This window comes from Eucyclogobius newberryi, unplaced genomic scaffold (assembly GCF_026437365.1).
Source record: "Eucyclogobius newberryi isolate DKJ021-1_F unplaced genomic scaffold, fEucNew1.0.hap1 SCAF_6, whole genome shotgun sequence".
NCBI classification, from domain to species: Eukaryota; Metazoa; Chordata; class Actinopteri; order Gobiiformes; family Gobiidae; genus Eucyclogobius; species Eucyclogobius newberryi.
Genome location: NW_027316278.1, coordinates 17,033,216 through 17,050,798, shown reverse-complemented (window position 1 = coordinate 17,050,798; position 17,583 = coordinate 17,033,216). Strand labels below are relative to the sequence as shown.

General features: G+C 40.9%; 2 protein-coding genes across 5 annotated transcripts; one reads left to right on the top strand and one right to left on the bottom strand.

Annotated features, from left to right (window-relative positions):
- Window positions 1–2,671: 2,671 nt before the first annotated feature.
- polr3d (polymerase (RNA) III (DNA directed) polypeptide D) lies at window positions 2,672–17,264 on the bottom strand. 3 transcript variants are annotated; one of them, XM_072432512.1, is made up of 10 exons: window positions 17,177–17,264; window positions 17,010–17,074; window positions 4,352–4,514; window positions 4,237–4,280; window positions 4,014–4,168; window positions 3,809–3,933; window positions 3,586–3,736; window positions 3,268–3,503; window positions 3,044–3,196; window positions 2,672–2,958 (listed from the first exon to the last, which is right to left on the bottom strand). In XM_072432512.1, the coding sequence occupies exons 2-10, from the start codon at window positions 17,027–17,029 to the stop codon at window positions 2,842–2,844; spliced, it is 1,164 nt and encodes a 387-aa protein (XP_072288613.1). In that variant the 5' UTR covers window positions 17,030–17,074; window positions 17,177–17,264; the 3' UTR covers window positions 2,672–2,841. The 3 variants fall into 3 exon arrangements, with proteins under 3 accessions (XP_072288613.1, XP_072288615.1, XP_072288614.1); XM_072432514.1 differs by lacking the exons at window positions 17,010–17,074; window positions 17,177–17,264 and adding an exon at window positions 13,455–13,545; XM_072432513.1 differs by lacking the exons at window positions 17,010–17,074; window positions 17,177–17,264 and adding an exon at window positions 4,928–5,082.
- Window positions 6,887–14,175, top strand: LOC140346443 (phytanoyl-CoA hydroxylase-interacting protein). 2 transcript variants are annotated; one of them, XM_072432516.1, is made up of 5 exons: window positions 6,887–7,168; window positions 10,202–10,380; window positions 12,037–12,211; window positions 12,322–12,439; window positions 13,217–14,175. In XM_072432516.1, the coding sequence occupies exons 2-5, from the start codon at window positions 10,213–10,215 to the stop codon at window positions 13,758–13,760; spliced, it is 1,005 nt and encodes a 334-aa protein (XP_072288617.1). In that variant the 5' UTR covers window positions 6,887–7,168; window positions 10,202–10,212; the 3' UTR covers window positions 13,761–14,175. The 2 variants fall into 2 exon arrangements, with proteins under 2 accessions (XP_072288617.1, XP_072288616.1); XM_072432515.1 differs by having other exon boundaries at window positions 6,889–7,168; window positions 10,205–10,380.
- Window positions 17,265–17,583: the final 319 nt, after the last annotated feature.

Genomic DNA, 17,583 nt, shown 5'->3' with positions numbered 1-17,583 from the left:
TGTGTGAAGTAGAGGTTCCGCAGATCTTTCCTTCCTGCTCCTGTCAGACTTTATAACAAACACTGCAAGCCCTGAACATGTGCAATACTGACTGACTTAATCATGTGCAATGCCGTCATATTCATGTGCAATTACTGTTGTACTCACACGCAATTCATGTCATATTAAGATAAGATATTCCTTTATTGTCCACACATGGGGAAATTTCATTGTTGCAACGCAGGTAGATACAGAGGAAAAGGACAGATAACTTATAGGAAGTTTAAAAAACACTCTTAATAGAAGAACTCTTATAAACAAAACTCTGAAAAACAAAAACTCCTATAGACAAAACCTCTCATTTCCTAATAAGGAATGGAGGGGGAAAACAAAGATAAAATTAAATTTAAAAAAAAAACAGCTAGCGTAAGCCAAGATAATACTAATAATAATGGTAAAAATATAGCCGCAAGCGGCAATGATCGGCCCTCGCCACGCCGCCACCACGCCGCAAGAGGAGGGGGCGCTAACGCGCCCCAATTGTCCTTTTATTACATCTACTCCTGAATCTGTGACGCTGTCACATCTTCTCCCCTTTGTTTTACCATCAAAAAGCAATTTTATTTTGAATTCTTGGCAAAATGTGCGGCTTTGCCGCACAGACACCGTGACTCTTAGAATAAAAATGTGGATAACTTTTGATGGTCCACCCCTGAAGATGAGTCTCACCAAATTTCAGGTTAATATGTCTAACGCCCTAAGAGGAGTTCGTGAAAGTCTAAAGTGTAAACATGTTCTGGCGATTTCCCCATTGGAATAACATGGAAGGTTTCGGTCATTGCTACGGCAAAACCATAACAATTATGACATGGGTCTCATTGACTTTTTTGATGGGAATTCTAAAATTGAGTTGTGTGTCAAATTTCATATAATTTCGCAAAACTAAATATTTAACCTCCATATAAAATCTGTAGGGGGCGCTGTGGCTCCAAATTAATTTATTTCACTTCAAGTAGGTTTAGGGCAAAGAGTTTAACAACTGATTCTAATTTGACGCAATTCGGACTTTATCTGCGCAAATGGCAGAAATGTTAAATTTGGGAGATTTCTGAAATTCTTGCTACAGTTTGCGGCTTCGCCGCACAGAGACCGTGAGAGGTATCAATGTAATTTGGATAACTATTGATGTCCCACTCCTCAGTAGCATTTTCACAAAATTTCAGCTTTTTAGGGCCAACGCCCTGGGAGGAGTTCGTAAAAGTACGACGTTTGGAAAAACTCCGAAGTCATGTTTAGCCATTTTTGAAGCAATATGGCCGACATTTGGTTGGGCGGACGGCGTTGCCGTAATAATATTTTTTACTTCTCTTGTCACCATCTACCTCTGCGCCAAATTTCATGATTCTATGATCAGATTTTTTTTGGGTCAATTCCCATCTCTCAATGCATTTTTGGTACATTTGGGGGCGCTGACGCGCCAATTTTTTTAATTTTAGAAAAAGGAAATAGCCAGAATGTAGAGAGGCACGATTTTTAGAGGTGTGCTAATTTTTGTGACTTTTCGTCAATGTTCACTGGGTGAAAAATAGGGGGGTTGGTCCTGAGAAGAAAGAAAGAAGGAAGAAGAGGAAGAAGAAGAAGAAGAAGAAGAAGAAGAAGAAGAAGAAGAAGAAGAAGAAGAAGAAGAAGAAGAAGAAGAAGAAGAAGAAGAAGAAGAAGAAGAAGAAGAAGAATAATATTGTTTCCCATTTTTCAAATATCATAAACTATACATTTTCGGTCACTGACGGGTACTTTCGATAATTTTGAGTGGGCTCCGCCCACTTTGTGTTTTTGGCCCTCTATACAGTAATAATGTTCAATTTTTGCATTACATGCTTATATGCACGGAACATGCAAGAGATGGGGAACGTATTCGTGAGCTACTTAGCGCAAATGAGTGCTTTATATGGGGGTCGTCATCCCAATGTAAAGTGCTCGTTTAGTGCGAACTTTTGCACGGCTTCGCCCGTTTACAACGGTAATGTTCCATTTTCCTACAACTAATTAGTATGCACGGGGCGTGCATGAGTGGAGGAGTGCGTTAGTGAGTGTTTGGAAGTGGGCGAGCGCTTCGCGCTCGATTTCGTGCGCACTACGTGCGCACTTTCGCAGCCGTGCTTTGCACGGCCTTACGAGACTAATAGGCCTCTCGCCAGCTTGTGGCGCTCGCCTAATAAACACTCTATTTGATCAGTTATATGCACATGGATGTGACATTATTGCATGTGAGTATGACAGTAATTGCACATGATTACTGATGTAAATATAACTGATGTAAATAAGAGTGTTTACTTTACCATTATTATTAGTATTATTTGCCTTATGCCAGCTATTTTTATTTTATTTCATCTTATTTTTTTCCCCTCCATTCCCCTAAGATATGATAGGTCCTGTTTTGTTAATAAGAGTTCTTCTATTAAGAGTTTAAAAAAATAAAATACTTCCTATAAGTTATCTGTCCTTATCTGTTCCTCTGTATCTACCTGCCTTGTAACACAGAAATTTCCCCATGTGTGGACAATAAAGGCATCTTATCTTATACATGCATATACAAATACATACACACATATTTATATATTATATACATACAAACAAACACATATAGCTTGATTTCTTTGGGATTTAAAAAGAAAATTAAAATCAATCATGATCTTGTGATAACATTGATTTATTCACAACTTTACAATATTTTACAGTTGCTGCAAGTGATAATTCTCACTCAAGTAGTAATTATAACAGCTTTATTTAGTTTAAATATTAGTGTCTCACACACTCCCTTTACACATTTGATGTGAGCTTTGGCACAGTGTTTCTCCAACATCAGGCACTAGTTTGTAAAAGAGCATCAAAATCAGGAGAGCAAACCATTTTATGTTCGATGTGTCCTAAAACAGTCATGTCTCCCCCTTTTCCTTCAGTTCCAACTGAGACCAGTTCCTGTTAAAATGTTGTTACAGAAGAGAATACACAAAGATACATTAAAGTAATCAATTCAATGTTATGTATATGTGACTATACCAACCTGTAGAAATGAGCAGGTTGTTCCTAAAGACACATCAAGTGTCACTTGTCCCAGTATAAGCTGCACTCGCCCAGACTTCCTCACCAGCATTTTTCCAACTAGACCCTCACGTAGATCCTTCAGACTACAGCAATTCTCATCAGCTTCGTCTTCCTATTGATTAGATAAAAAGGTTTCAAAATGTCAAGTATATGAAGAGTATATTTCGTTGGTCACTCTTGTACCTGTGTTTCGGTCTTGAGGATCATTGGCTGTCCGGTTTCTGATTGCACTTCTGTTTTCACTGGCTTGGCCTCTTTGGTAGGAGGTTGTCCGGGCAGAGAGTCTGGGAGCTGCATGAAGAAAAGCTCCTCTCCCTTGCTCAGACTCCATTTTTGCATCAAATCAGGCAAAACCTCAGGCTCAGGGAGAGGAGGGGGTCTACAGATTGGTTCAGTCTTCTTGAATTTCTCCTCTTTTTCTAGTTTGACAAAAAGTGGAAAAATGTGAAAATACAATTTGAAAATAAGTACCTGGCGGTTGCTACATATGAGATGCATTACCTTCAGACAACGTGTCCATTGGTTCTATTTCCTCTTCTACTTTCTCAATTTTCACATTAAACTCCTCCTTAAACCCCCACCCTGATATAGCAAGGGGCAGTTGTACTGGGCAGCTCCGGCGTTCACTTCTCAGAAAGGGATCATCTATGAACTGTAAAACAAGGACAATTTCATAACTATAGACAGTTTTGAGAAAATGTACATAATCTAAGAGTGCACTTACATTATCACGCTCAAGCTTACGTAGAATCTCTTTGGTTTCCTCTTCGGTCTCTCTGTACTCTTTTTTGATATTGATAATGGGTGAAGGTCCCATGCACGGGGCATCTCTTTCACCCTCATAAACACCTGTAAGAAACTTTAAATTAATATAATCCCTGGCACAATTTTTGACCATAAACATATGTGAGGTGGTGGAAGTAAGAAACCTCTCTTCTTGATCATCATCTCAGCCGGTCCCTGCTCAAAAATGGAGTGGGACTGAATGACCTCGCCTCGGCCTCGACCTCGGCCTCTCTCCCTTTGGCCTCTGCCTCGATCATCCCTCCTCTCTCTCCGCTGTCCTCCCTCAGCTCCTTTTGGTCTGGCAACATGGAAATTTTGATTCACTGGCTATTTAACATAAAATATTTGAAGTTTGGCAGCACTTACTCTTCTTTGACTTTACGTCCAATAATGTTGGGCGTAAATGTTTTCTAGGAAATAATTAATCTATTAGGGAATCAATTCATAGATCAACAATCACTCCCAATCTTCATTTCAGTACCTTTTTTACACCCCCCAAAGTCAGGTCTCTAGAGCGCATGGAGGGCATTCGTCCAGGGGAGAGGCCCGCAGATGTTCTACGACCCGCGGGCAGCCCCAACCCGCTTCCACTGGGGTTTGGGACTCTTTGACCACTGGAGTCACCTGCTCCTGGGTCAGCCATCCTGTATTACACAAATAATGTAGGAACAATAGAAAAGACAAAAGCAAAAACATAATCTGTTCATCTATAGGAATCTCATCATTGTTTTAGATTTTTTGTAAGGGATGTGGGGAGTGAAATGTTGACATTAACATTATGAAGTACACACTTTTCCTCTGCGAGAAGTCACTGACTGGATTTAACAGTGGATTAATCCAGGTTGATTTAACCATAGATGCGTTAACACTCAAATTACATTTAGTGAAGTGTTATAAACAAGGTCATCTTTATTTTATTTATTGCTAAGAAAGTGTAACGCAATGATGTGTCAACACGTGGCCATCACATCACATTTGGTGATGCAATGCTAACAGGAGCACCATAATCATGTAAATCAAATCTTTTTAATCTACCGTCCATCAACAAAATAAATACCTTTGATATTCCGGATCGTCTTATGCTAGAAAACGCCTCAAAAGGTATAAGAGTCAAACACAAATGACCGTTAAACGTGCTCTGTTTTCGTTTCAGACTGCATGCTCCGGCACCATGGCATTTCCGGGTTGTCATTTGTGATGGTCACGTGACCAGTGAGTTGGAGCCACTCAGCGAAATGGACCACGTCACGTTTGTCTTGTAAGGAAAATAAAGGATGTTTAAAATGTACATCTGCATCAACGCACTTATCATGCTACATTAAAACAGACGTAGTATAAATTGTGATGTAAAATACTTTTAATGGAAGTAATTACGCTTCACGCGGTGATGATGGGAAGTGCAAGAAAAACATTGGATAATTAAACTAATAAGTAAATCTATTCGAAAAAGAATTAGGCCTGAATATTATACACTAAATGAAGACAAAAAGGGCTGAGGCTTTAATGTGTGATAATCCAATCTATCCAATATTTAAACAGTAAAGATGTTTAAAACTGGTACCATCTATTTTTGGTTGGCAAATGAATGGATTACACTTGGAAACTAAAATCAAACCAAACAAAGAGCAGAGACTGTCATTTCACACAGTTATGATGGATGAATGCAGTTTCACAGGCCTCACTACCATGGCATTAGTGATCTGTGGCCGTCCTCAAATAAGAAGTCGAATTACAACAATATATCACTGTCATCACGGGTCAGTATTATAGATTCCTCCGAGTGCAGTTCACAGGGTTTATTTGTTTTGGTTTCATGTTCTTCCCTTGGTCACGGTTGGTGCCCCAGATTACACTAATCTTTATTAAATTTAATCTGCAACGTCCCAAATGAAAATGAAAATGCCCCGCGATGTCAAACCAGTCCAAAACATCCCTTGTGAAAATCTGCTTACATGAGGACCTAGTGGCTTCCCTTGTTGTTGGAAGCCCTTGGTGGGATGCCCTGTGGAGTCAGCCCATATGGCATAACAGTTGGCACATGTATATTTGTATGCGTGTGTATGGATGTGTGCGTGGGACGCTGCTGATAAACTAATCTCTGCCAGTGCAATGTGAAACAAATATCCATTCACCCTTTTACACATACGTCCGTAACTATATCTAAGTGTCTTCTTTTTCAAACTTCCTATAAGTGATCTGTTCTTTTCTTCTGTATCTACCTCTGTATCTACCTGCGTTGCATCAATGAAATTTCCCCATGTGGGACAATAAAGGAATATCTTATCTTATCTTATCTTATATTTGATTTTATTTATTTGCCATAAAGTGCATGAGCATGTAATACATAAACATAACATAAACAAATGGTTGTAAACATATGCATATATATATATATATATATATATATATATATATATATATATATATATATATATATATATATATATATATATATATATATATATATATATATATATAATATCACATGTAAATACAATTTAAAACGCCAGGATAACTCAAAAAAGCGCAAGCACTTATGCACTTATTTCCATTGTGGTCCTTGTATAATAAGTAAAAAAGAAAGAAATGTAAAACACGTTCATAAAATACATACAATTTTGATTCCTGGCTATTTAGACATTCAAATAAAAAGGTTTTGACTAGAGATTTAAAATGAAAACTTAGAAAACTTATTTTGAGCATTCTGTACATGACTAGGTAATTGGTTCCAGGCTTTTATTCCAGTATATAAAAAAGTGGATTTGCCAAATGATTTTACGTGTGGAATCTGAAGAGATGATGTGCTGGAACGTGTATTGACGTGTATTATAAGCAGCCGGCTCTATTGCAAAGTGTGTTTCTCGATGGGGCGCCCTGGGGCAGACCTATGCGTGTCATGGTTGGCTGGAGAGCGTGTGATGCTGCTGGAGGTTGACGGGACTATCTCACCCCGCATGCATTTCTCTTGGCTAGCCGCACACTGCCTCTTTTAGCGTTTAATACGTCCCGTGCAGATGCGTCGAGCTAAGTAAACATTATCCACAGAGCCCAAAGCTAAACTGGATTGGGAGGGGAGAAGAGGAGAGGAGAGGAGAGGAGGGATGATGGAGGAGGTGGTGGTGGTGGTGGTGCATTTGTGTGTGTAACATTAGAGGGAGAGTGCAGCAGCCGGGCAGCGGGGAGAAGTGAGGAGAGAGGATAAGTCAGTGTTCAGTTCAGCTCGGAAATCAGTTTTGAATTTGAAAGTGGAAAATACAGAGCTTACACTTGGCTCTTCTCCTCGTCCAGCCTCATCCAGGTAAGTGCTTCTTTAGGTTTGCTCACGGATGCTCAGTGTGACAGTGTGTGATTTACTTGCAATGGCTATGTATAATGTTTGTAAATGTAAGTTAATTGAATGCCAAAAGCAAAATAGGATCATAAGCATGCTTAAGGGCAGCTTATTGGTCACAACTAGCCTGAGTATAGTTATTCTACCAGTCACAAGCCTGGATAAATGAAAATAGTACGGTGGATTTGGAAAGTGCAAAGAAAATGCAAGAATGACATATTATTCCTGTGGTGTTGTTGTTGTTGTTGTTGTTGTTGTTGTTGTTGTTGTTTTCATCTATGTATTTTTTACTTTTAATCAATACCTTTTTTTAAAAATCTATTATTAGAAAATTGCAGTGATTTCAAGATTTCAAGCGTGTGGTGACACTCAATCTTGTACAGTTTGATTTGTAGTTCGCACTGTTAATTGTATCGTATTGGTTTAAAGCTTTGCATTGCCTTGATTTTATTGGAAAGCACTGAAGGCACATTGAGTGCTGTAAATAAAGATTGATTGGATTGAGTCGTTGTAACAGAGTCAAAGTGATGCCTGAAATATAGTGTTGTGCCAGGAAGGGCATTTGGTGTCATGCCAAAGACTCTGAGCAGGTTAAATACTGCTGATAAGTCCAGAGGGAAAGAAATAAACATACAAAATTGACTTAACAAGATGGCTGACTGCTTTACATTTGTATCTTGGCAATTTCGTGCGGTTTAATCAGTCTCACATTCACGATAGCTCATTACATAAAAATATCAGCTCATGTTCTTTTTTCCCTCCTTTCTCCCTGTTGTGGAGCATCTTACAGCGCTGTCTCTGGGAAGAAGTAGCCTAAATGACTTTGAACTGGGACGATATGAATAAATGCAGCAGCTCCTTTCATCGTCTGACAGAGATAACAATCTGTGTGAAGGATCGCGCACGGGCTGATGCGCGCGGGGCAAGTGAGGAAATTAGTGATGAACGTGTAATTATGAGCCGTGCGTGTCAGAAGGATTAGTCGTAGGCCCAGTTGCATGATTACACACATCTGCCGTTCATATGCGCCGCTGCGTTGACTCATTAATAAACGAGGGCATCGGGAATGTTGATACAGGAACCTGGGTTTGAACTGTGCTCAAGACTTCGATCCAAAGTGGAGCATGCGGAGATGCGGCGCTTTGATGGTGCTTGTCCTGCGAGACTCCTGCCCCACTTTCTGTCTCTGAGAGGCGGTGTGAATTTAGAACAGAAGCTGGAGATCTACACCCGTTTGAGTAGCTGTGACCCTGTCCCCATCAGGGCTGTAAGTGGAAGGAAGGAAGGGAGACAAGCGCCAAGCCAAATTTCACAGTTCAGAAGGTTTAACGAGCTGATGTAGTGTGTCCATCATCCGGAGGCAGTGAACCAGAGCGCGTTTTATGGCCAATAGACTGTGTGTGAGACCTCGAAATGAGCTGCACGGGAAAGATACTTTGTTTCTTCCTAAAGTGCAAGAAGGCTATTTTTATCTACCATTTAGAATACCACAGCACAAGGAGACGTTTGATAAAAGGGATGCTGTGAAAATGAGATCAAGAATCAAAGACGAAGAGCAACTGCAAGAAACAAATAAGAGCAGTGTCTACACAAAAATCACATTATTCAACCAGCTACAAATCTACTTCTCATTAAACCTAAACTTTGAATAGAGAAAGACTCGCACTAACAGGGCCAAACCAACAGTGGAAGAAGTACTTCAGCACTTAAGTAAAAGATACAGGAGGATAAAACCACTAGAGCAAATGTAGCACATGTAAAATTATTTTTTGCTTACTATTAAAGAGTGAAATGTGATCTTGATAAAGGTTTTGATTCTTTTAGTCGATCAATTTCTCATTAATTGTTGTGTATTTTTGTTTGCTCAAGGCCAAGACTTGAACTCAAAACCTTTAGACAGGATGTCACCATGAATGTGCTCAAATATAACCCCTCAAAACATACAAAAATTACTTTAAAAATATAGTGGAGAAAGTACAAATACCTGCTTTCAAACGAAGTAAAAGCAAAAAGTATTGACTGTAAAAAATAAGGAAGTAAAGTTTTACATATCTGCTTTACTTACTTTTACTTTTGAACTTAATTACGTTCCATGACTTCAAACCAAGTCGACATCAGGACTAAACCAGGGTTCAACCAGGACCAAACTCGGGCAGGACAGATACGAGCTGATGATATAAAAAAATGACATAAAAGAGTCTATGATATGTGACGTGAAACAGCTCGCCCATCATTCTGGGGTATTTTTATGCTCGCGTGTGGATCTGGAGTAAAACTGACATTTAATCAAAGCAACTGACCGACAGATTGGCTCCAGCCCGACTTTCAAGGCTGTGAGCACCGGCCCGGATCAAACTGCTCACAGAGGCAAAAGAATTACGATAATACATCACATGATCCCTATTTTAGATCAAACTTCACCCTGAATATTTCCCATGGCCATGATTGAACACGCACCTGCTCAGCTGTAAAAGAGGCTTCTTACATTACCTGTCATTTTGGTGTGAATCCTTGGAAAAACAGTTTGCTTTCTGGAGAACAGTTGCCGGGGCGACTGTTTAGTAGGTGGATTATGAAACACACTTGCTGCCCACATGACATGACACCTTACTACTAGAACCAGCCACCCTCTGACCTCGACAACAACGGGCAAATTCACCACAGAGATTCATATATACGTCACAACCACTGACAAGTTTATTACGATCATTTCTAAAACACTGAGATTAACCTCTGCTGTGATGGACTTACATAACACCTAATGCTGTGCCTGAGGGTATGGTCAGAGCTATGTCAGGTCAGTTATTGGTAAGAAGAACGAGCAGGTTAGTGCATACAAAATAGTCCTAAACGTGGCCAATCACACATCCAACTGCAAAGGTTAATTGGATTCTTTTCCAGTTGAACTCAATCATGATTAGGCTGAACATTATTATTGTAACTGTTGAAACGGCCAAATTACTTCTCATTCTGTTTCAAGTCTCTTCTTTCATGCCCCAGTAGATAATAAAATGGAAGTTGGTCTGTGTACGCCGTGCAACATCCAGATTTGTGAGGTGACCTGCGATTCTTTCCGCATCGTGTGGGACATGACGCCCGAGGACACTGCCAGGGCCACGCACTTCTTCATTGACCTGAGTCGGAAAGATAACCGTGATCCCAACCGCTTCAAACACCGGGTACGCTGTCTAAGACTTGTATATCTTCAGACTGGCCTTATACCAGACGTTTTTATGTTTATATGTGTACAATATATGGTGCAAAATACCCCAAAACTGATACAAAATACATTAGGATGTGTTGTTATGTGGTAATAATTGAATATATTTAGCTTCGCCCATCTCTGTGCCAGAAATAATTTGACCTTTGACAATGTGTTCAAACAAAATGTGATGAGAGAGAATTGAACAAAACAGGCCAATAAAATAAACTGCGGCTTCAGTAATACGTAATGACATCCTAATTTGAACAAGATCTCATGAGGTTAACCCAGAGGCCTTATTGCGTCTCGATGCTGTGCCAGTGAGCAGCGGTTGTGCCCTTTCAGTCACTTTCAGTTTAGGCCAAAAAATGAAAAATAAATACAGTCAACAGCTTCCGGCCAGTGACTCACTTGGCCATGTTTTCACCTCAAAAAGTACAAAATCTGGTCCTAATATAAATAACACTTTCCCGTCCTTGTCCTTAATTAAAGAAGACAATGCACACAACAAACTAAGGGAGGACTTTCCATACTGTACCATATTAATCAAAACACTTCAAAATAAGTGCGCTCATTTTTGCTGTTCGTTATTTTCAGTCTCTTTCCTTTCTATCAGCACCTGCAGTGTTTATTCAGTTCCATTTGTGCCTTTGTGGGTCTTCAAAGGCACTCCCCATGCAGTAATTAGTAGGCTATTTCATTGCTGTAAATTCAAATAAGGAGGAGGCTGTTCTCCTCTGATACAGCACACGCTCTCTGAGGGCCACAGACAAACTTACATCAGCAAAGTCGCCATGGATATGGGCCTCTGAGCTTTACATAATTAAACTTGCTCCTTAAAGGCCGAGGCCAAAACAAAGCCTTTGACTTTAATGTGTGTCCTGGTGACAGCAGTGTGGCGACAGCGAGACAGAGGCATTAGGCAAACAATATTCTTTATCTTTTATCTCTTGCTGTTTGGACCATGGATCTTATTATACTTCTATACTTCAAAAAGTACAAAATCTGGTCCGGTGGTGGAGTTCTGCACCGGGGGTAAGCCAAAGCACACATCACAGTAGTATTATTATATTGCAGTAGTAAGTGCTGGGAGTAGTAGTAGTAGGAAAATGCATGAGCTCTTCATCTTGTCTTATTTTACTTTAGAAATAAAACCACAGCAATCCAGTAATACATTTTGTTACTTAAGTAAAAATACAGATACAGGAGCTATTGTAAAAAGGGCTCAAATAAAATAATCACATATAAAAAATGACTTAAATTAAAGTATAGAAGTATGTCTTTGAAATGTTACTTTTAAAGGAAAAAGGAAAAGTATTTTGAGTTCTTTTTTATAACTATTAAAGATATAACTAAGAGATTGTTTTAGTCAATCAATTTCTCATTTATGTTTCAAGACTTTTTACATATAGCCAGTATTTTTGTTTGCTCAAACCAACGACTTGAGTAATACCTAAAAAATACAATACTTTTACTTTTGTACTTCAATACTTTCCACCACTGCAATAACGTTCTTCTCCTGAAACGTTTTTGATTATTAGATGTATTATTATTTCTCCTGACATTATTTGCACCCCCCACAATTCCTCCTCTGTATCAAAAGTGACACCAGACGTCCTGTGTCTGTTTCCAGGACGTCCCGACTAAGCTTGTGGCCAAAGCGGTCCCCCTCCCCATGGCAGTCAGGGGGCACTGGTTCCTCAGCCCCCGCACGGACTACTGTGTCGCCGTGCAGACTGCCGTCCGACAACCAGATGGGGATTATCTGGTCTCCGAGTGGAGTCCGGTGGTGGAGTTCTGCACCGGGGGTAAGCCAAAGCACACATCACAGTAGTATTATTATATTGCAGTAGTAAGTGCTGGGAGTAGTAGTAGTAGGAAAATGCATGAGCTCTTCATCTTGTCTTATTTTTTGCAGATTATGCCATTGAGCACCTGCAGCAGCTCCAGGATAAGGCGAAAGGCTCTGCCGGGAGACTGCTTAAATTCTCCGTGTTTTACCGTAATCAGCACTCAGAGTATTTCAACCACGTCAGGTCAGCACTTTATATTTTAAGCCCAAGTTTGCATTGCATGTATGAAAGCAAAGCATTGGAAGATGCAGCGGAGCATTAACTACAGGAAACTTCGATGTAAAAAAGACGCAGGACTAAATGTTGTTGTCAAGTGATTGTGTCTATCAGAGGCATGTTAGGCACATTAGAAACTGTGACAAAACCTTTGAAACAATTCCTTCAAAAAAACAAAAACAAAAAAAGTCACGCACTCATACATGATCTAATACTTACTGTAGATAGTGTCTGTTTTCTCTGCAATGTCGAAGAAGTGTTTGCAAAATTTCTTGTGATGTCATGTTATGTGTTTGTTGTTGAATGTTGAATTAAATTAACAGATTAAATTTAGCTATTGTGCTAGCTCTGGGCTTTTTACGTTGAAGCCGCTGCTGACACTGTCAACAAACCACATCTTCACATACAGGGATTCCTGTAATAAAGCTATAGTATTTAACCATGTGGCTTTAGTTGAACAAACAAACAAACAAACAAACAAACAAACAAACAAACAAACAAACAAACAAAACATAACATAACATAAGCTTTATTTGTCCCACAAGGGGGAAATTCCAGTGTTGCAACACATATTAGGCACAGAAATATAATCATGAAAACAGATAACTTCGAAATAACAACTTCTAAAATCACACACTCTTATTTACAGCTGTTGGACAGATCAATATTGCACCAGGGATGATTGACATTAGGTCACAGTATTGCACAAACAGCCCGCTAATGTAATATCGTGACTGTTTGCAGAAAGGAGTGCGGCGGCTGGATGCGCCCAGCTCCCAAAGACAACAGTGGCAGCCATGGCTCTCCTGTCAGTGGGAAATTACACGGGGTCTTCTTCAGCTGCAACACAGAGTTTGACACCGGCCTCCCGCCTAAAGATTCCCCATATGGGCCCCTGCGTTTCCACATCCCCGCGGGACACTTGTTTAATCACAACGTGAATCTGTACTTTGCAGACTTCTACTGCATGTACACGGCTTACCACTATGTCGTGCTGGTGCTGGCTCCTGTCGGATCGGAGGGCGATCACTTTTGTCAGACCCGGCTCCCCATGTTGGACTCGGCCTCCAACCCGTTCCTGACGTATGCCGCTCCTCAGGGGCCCGGAGAGGAGCCAGTGTTCTGCCATGCCAGTGACGTCATCATGGAGGTGCTTTTTACGGAACCGGTGCATTTGGACCAGGGGACGGTGGACCAGATCAGCGGTCACCAGCTCATGAGTCTGACCACGGCCAATGCCAAGAAGGACCCCAGCTGCAAAGTGTGCAACATTAGTGTGGGACGTTGAGTTGATGATAAAACGACGTGCTTTTGGTGTCTTTGACCTTTGAGTATGATAATGTCGGTGTAGGTCAGGGGTAAAAATGTTGAGTTGACATATTGTATCATCAACATTAGTTATGGGATAATATGACTTCTCCCTTTCTTCAAGATCAGTGCAATGAGAAATATACATAACGTAACATGACATAAAAGTCCATCTGCAATCCTCACTCTCGTCCAGGTTTGGAATCAGAACAGATCTTTCTCGGGCTGACACTCTCTGAACTGAAACTTTTCAAATGATTTTCTACTTCGGACACTGCAGTTAATCTGAAATGGTTTATGTCTCATTTCTAGTGTTTACTTTTTTCAATTGCAAATGTTTACCATGGAGTGTTTGCCCTGTGAAAGGTACAAGACGGCAAAATGTGACTGAAGGTCTTATGACCTGTGATTAGGTTCATCTGCCCAAAGGTCAGACTGAAATACCTCTTCTCTGTTCTGCCACACATGCCTTTTACCAGCGGTTTACCAGAGACCAAAGTGGACAGAACTCACACTATTTGGTAGGCATGGTTTATTAGACAATCAAAGGTTTAGGCATGGAGTAGTAAATTAAATTGACAGTAACAATTTCATAGCAATTCATTTGAATTAATTCCCTGACAGAGGTGTGAATGTATGCGTACAAGAATACTGTAATTCTGCCCATTGTTATTGTCCCAGAAAGACTCAGTATGGCCTCCTGGTAAATATTTTAAACAAAACTCTATCTTCCTTTTTGCATCAAGTATTTTGGGAATCGGTACATCAAACTCAAAGATGTCAATTTGTGGCCCACCAAAACTCGGTACATACACACACGGGACATCCCTACAACTGTACCAAGAATCAAAGGTGATGCGGACAACAACATCTTTCCGAAAGCAGATGTTTCTGACCCGAAGGGTCCCGTGCAGAGTTTGTTGAGTGACACTGCAGTTTTCCAGGATGATCATACTTTCTTCAAGTTTGGCACGAAATGCCTGGAAATCCGCAGAGGGCTGTGGAAAGCCCAATTTGAGGTCAGTACCAGGACAACAAGTGCTGACTGTGCAGCTGTAGCTATCCTCTGTTAGGATTAAACCTTGAAAAGATGGCAGAATGGCTAAATCTGAAGGCTCTTCTCTGTCAGAGAACATCCGGACATCAGCCAAAGATAAACCCTTGGTGTCTGCAAACATGACACGCTTTGTGTCTGCAAACAAGACACGCTTGTTCTTGACAGGGACTACTCTAAAATCATCATCGTCAAACTCATGCCAGAAGGACAAACATGATTGGTTGAAAGTCTCAGGGGAAACTTGAGCTCTAATGCAGGGGCGCAGGGGCTTCAGGATGGGGACCCACACATGAGGACACAGCTGTTTACTCTGGTTTAGAAACAGACGGACTGCAATCTCCAACAGTCCAGTAGAGTGCGCCATAGAGCCAATACCCACCGCAGGGAGGACACTGGAACGCAGAAAATAAGACTGTTGGGATACAATCCGGTCATAATATACTTCTTCTTCTTCTTCTTCTTCTTCTTCTTCTTCTTCTTCTTCTTCTTCTTCTTCTTCTTCTTCGGTGTCTTTCTGGTATCCAAGTGTTACATTGCCGCCAGACTTTATTCTTTAGACTCATTCCAGAGCTGGCTCTTTGTTCTTTAGGCGTTCATAATATACTAGAGCAGAGCGTTTCAAACTTTTTACGGCGCTCCCCTGATTACGTTGTATTGCGTGTGTATTTCATTGTCTTCAAAGCCCATAGAATCAAAATGCGCACGGATTCGATATCGTCACGTGAGCGTCAGTAGCAGAGCAAATTCAGACGTTAGATTCTGTTGTTGTTGTTGTTGTTTTATGGCGGTTGGCATCCGAGTGTTGCATTACCGCCAGACTTTATTCCTCAGACGTTTCGTAGTCCTCAGACTCTGTCGTAGTCCGTAAAAGTACTCCTCCCATTGCTTTGGCGTACAAAGCCCATGAGGTTATTCCAGGGAGACTCTTCTTCACCTTCCTCGCCCTCTTTGACGTTCGGTGCTTTGGAAGTACAAAGCCCATGAGATCATGGGACGTCTTTGTCGTTTTACGTTCTTGTTGTTGTTGTTGTTGTTGTTGTTTTATGGCGGTTGGCATCCGAGTGTTGCATTACCGCCAGACTTTATTCCTTAGACGTTTCGTAGTCCTCAGACGTTCTTCTTCAAAAGGGGAAGTAGTGTAGGTCCAGTCGAATCGAGCCTCTTTGAGATGAGTCTAAAGAATAAAGTCTAAAGAATAGAGTCTGGCGGTAATGTAACGCTTGGATACTAGCCGCCATAAAACAGAAGAAGAAGAAGAAGAAGAAGAAGAAGAAGAAGAAGAAGAAGAAGAAGAAGAAGAAGAAGAAGAAGAAGAAGAAGAAGAAGAAGAAGAAGAAGAAGAAGAAGAAGAAGAAGAAGAAGAAGAAGAAGAAGAAGAAGAAGAAGAAGAAGAAGAAGAAGAAGAACCTCTTTCTCTCGCTTTCTTCTTTTTTTTATGGTATAGCGTAAAACACATTCTCTGAAAACGTACAACAGTAGGTGGCGGTAAATGCACCTTTTCAGTTGGCTGAAAACTGACAGAAGGATAGAGGAGTAACAGAGGAGGGATAGAGGAGAGACAGAGGAGGGATAGAGGAGGGACAGAGGAGGGAAGGAGGGATAGAGGAGGGATGGAGGAGAGACAGAGGAGGGACAGAGGAGGGATAGAGGAGGGATGGAGGAGAGACAGAAGAGGGATAGAGGAGGGACAGAGGAGGGATAGAGGAGGGACAGAGGAGGGACAGAGGAGGGATAGAGGAGAGACAGAGGAGGGATAGAGGAGAGACAGAGGAGGGACAGAGGAGGGATAGAGGAGGGATCGAGGGGGGACAGAAGAGGGGCACCACGTGATGGCACTGGGCATTTTTCTGTTGATCAAAACACGTCTGTCCCCCCCCCCCCCCCCAAACGGGTGCGCCCCCCACTATGAGAAGCTCTGTACTAGAGGAACTATGTTGTGGTACGCAGCATGCATGCAAGAAGACAAATATACTGTAATATCACATGTATGGATTTATGGTGCTTTACAACTAAGTCAGACAAATGTCTTTCAATAAAGAAATATGTCATCAAATGAACTCTATGCCGAGGCCATAAACACAAAGATTTTCTAGTTTAGTGTCTTTAATTTCAGCTCCAACAGAAAACAGTTTAGAAGACAGTTACATTTAAACTGAAGTTACAAAGTCTTACTTTGAGCTTGTCTCCTCCATCGTCCTGTATGGGTTTGACACCACCGGGTTGAAGTCTTCAGATTTCTGTGCAAAGGAAGAAACGCTCTTAAACTTCCTTTTTGTACATTTTTGTTGTGCATTTTGTTGTCAAGTAGTTTCTATATATATGTATATTTTATATTTTACCTGTAAAAGCAGTATTTCAAGTTGTCCCTGTCATCCCATCTCTTGGGTAGCACAATATCCTATTTATACATCAGTTCAGATGCCACATAGAACACCACACCCTCTCAAGCCTTCAACCAATCAGCTGCACAATAAACGCAGTGCTGTATTATTTGTATTCCCATTTATTAACAAGATTATAATGTCAATAAAATGTGCTTGTGACCTTCCTATGACAGGCACACATTGTGTAAACTAAACGATCCTGATCAGGGAGACCTTTCCCCTGGCTGGCTCGTGTCCTTGTACGTGTGACTCGTGTGAGAGTAGGATTACAAACGCCTCGGGCAGACCAGTGCTATTCATGATCACAGGTTGTGTTACAGGAGGCACAAGTGAGTATGAGCACATATTTCCAACGTGCAAAT

Excerpts from the sequence above, each read along its gene's own strand:
- LOC140346443 (XM_072432516.1), top strand. The coding sequence starts at position 10,213 with ATGGAAGTTGGTCTGTGTACGCCGTGCAACATCCAGATTTGTGAGGTG. Across the intron at positions 10,381-12,036 it reads CCAACCGCTTCAAACACCGG|GACGTCCCGACTAAGCTTGT; the intron begins GTACGCTGTCTA and ends GTCTGTTTCCAG. Across the intron at positions 12,212-12,321 it reads GGTGGAGTTCTGCACCGGGG|ATTATGCCATTGAGCACCTG; the intron begins GTAAGCCAAAGC and ends TATTTTTTGCAG.
- polr3d (XM_072432512.1), bottom strand. The coding sequence starts at position 17,029 with ATGGAGGAGACAAGCTCAAA. Across the intron at positions 4,281-4,351 it reads CTTTGGGGGGTGTAAAAAAG|AAAACATTTACGCCCAACAT; the intron begins GTACTGAAATGA and ends ATTATTTCCTAG. Across the intron at positions 3,934-4,013 it reads GATGATGATCAAGAAGAGAG|GTGTTTATGAGGGTGAAAGA; the intron begins GTTTCTTACTTC and ends AGTTTCTTACAG.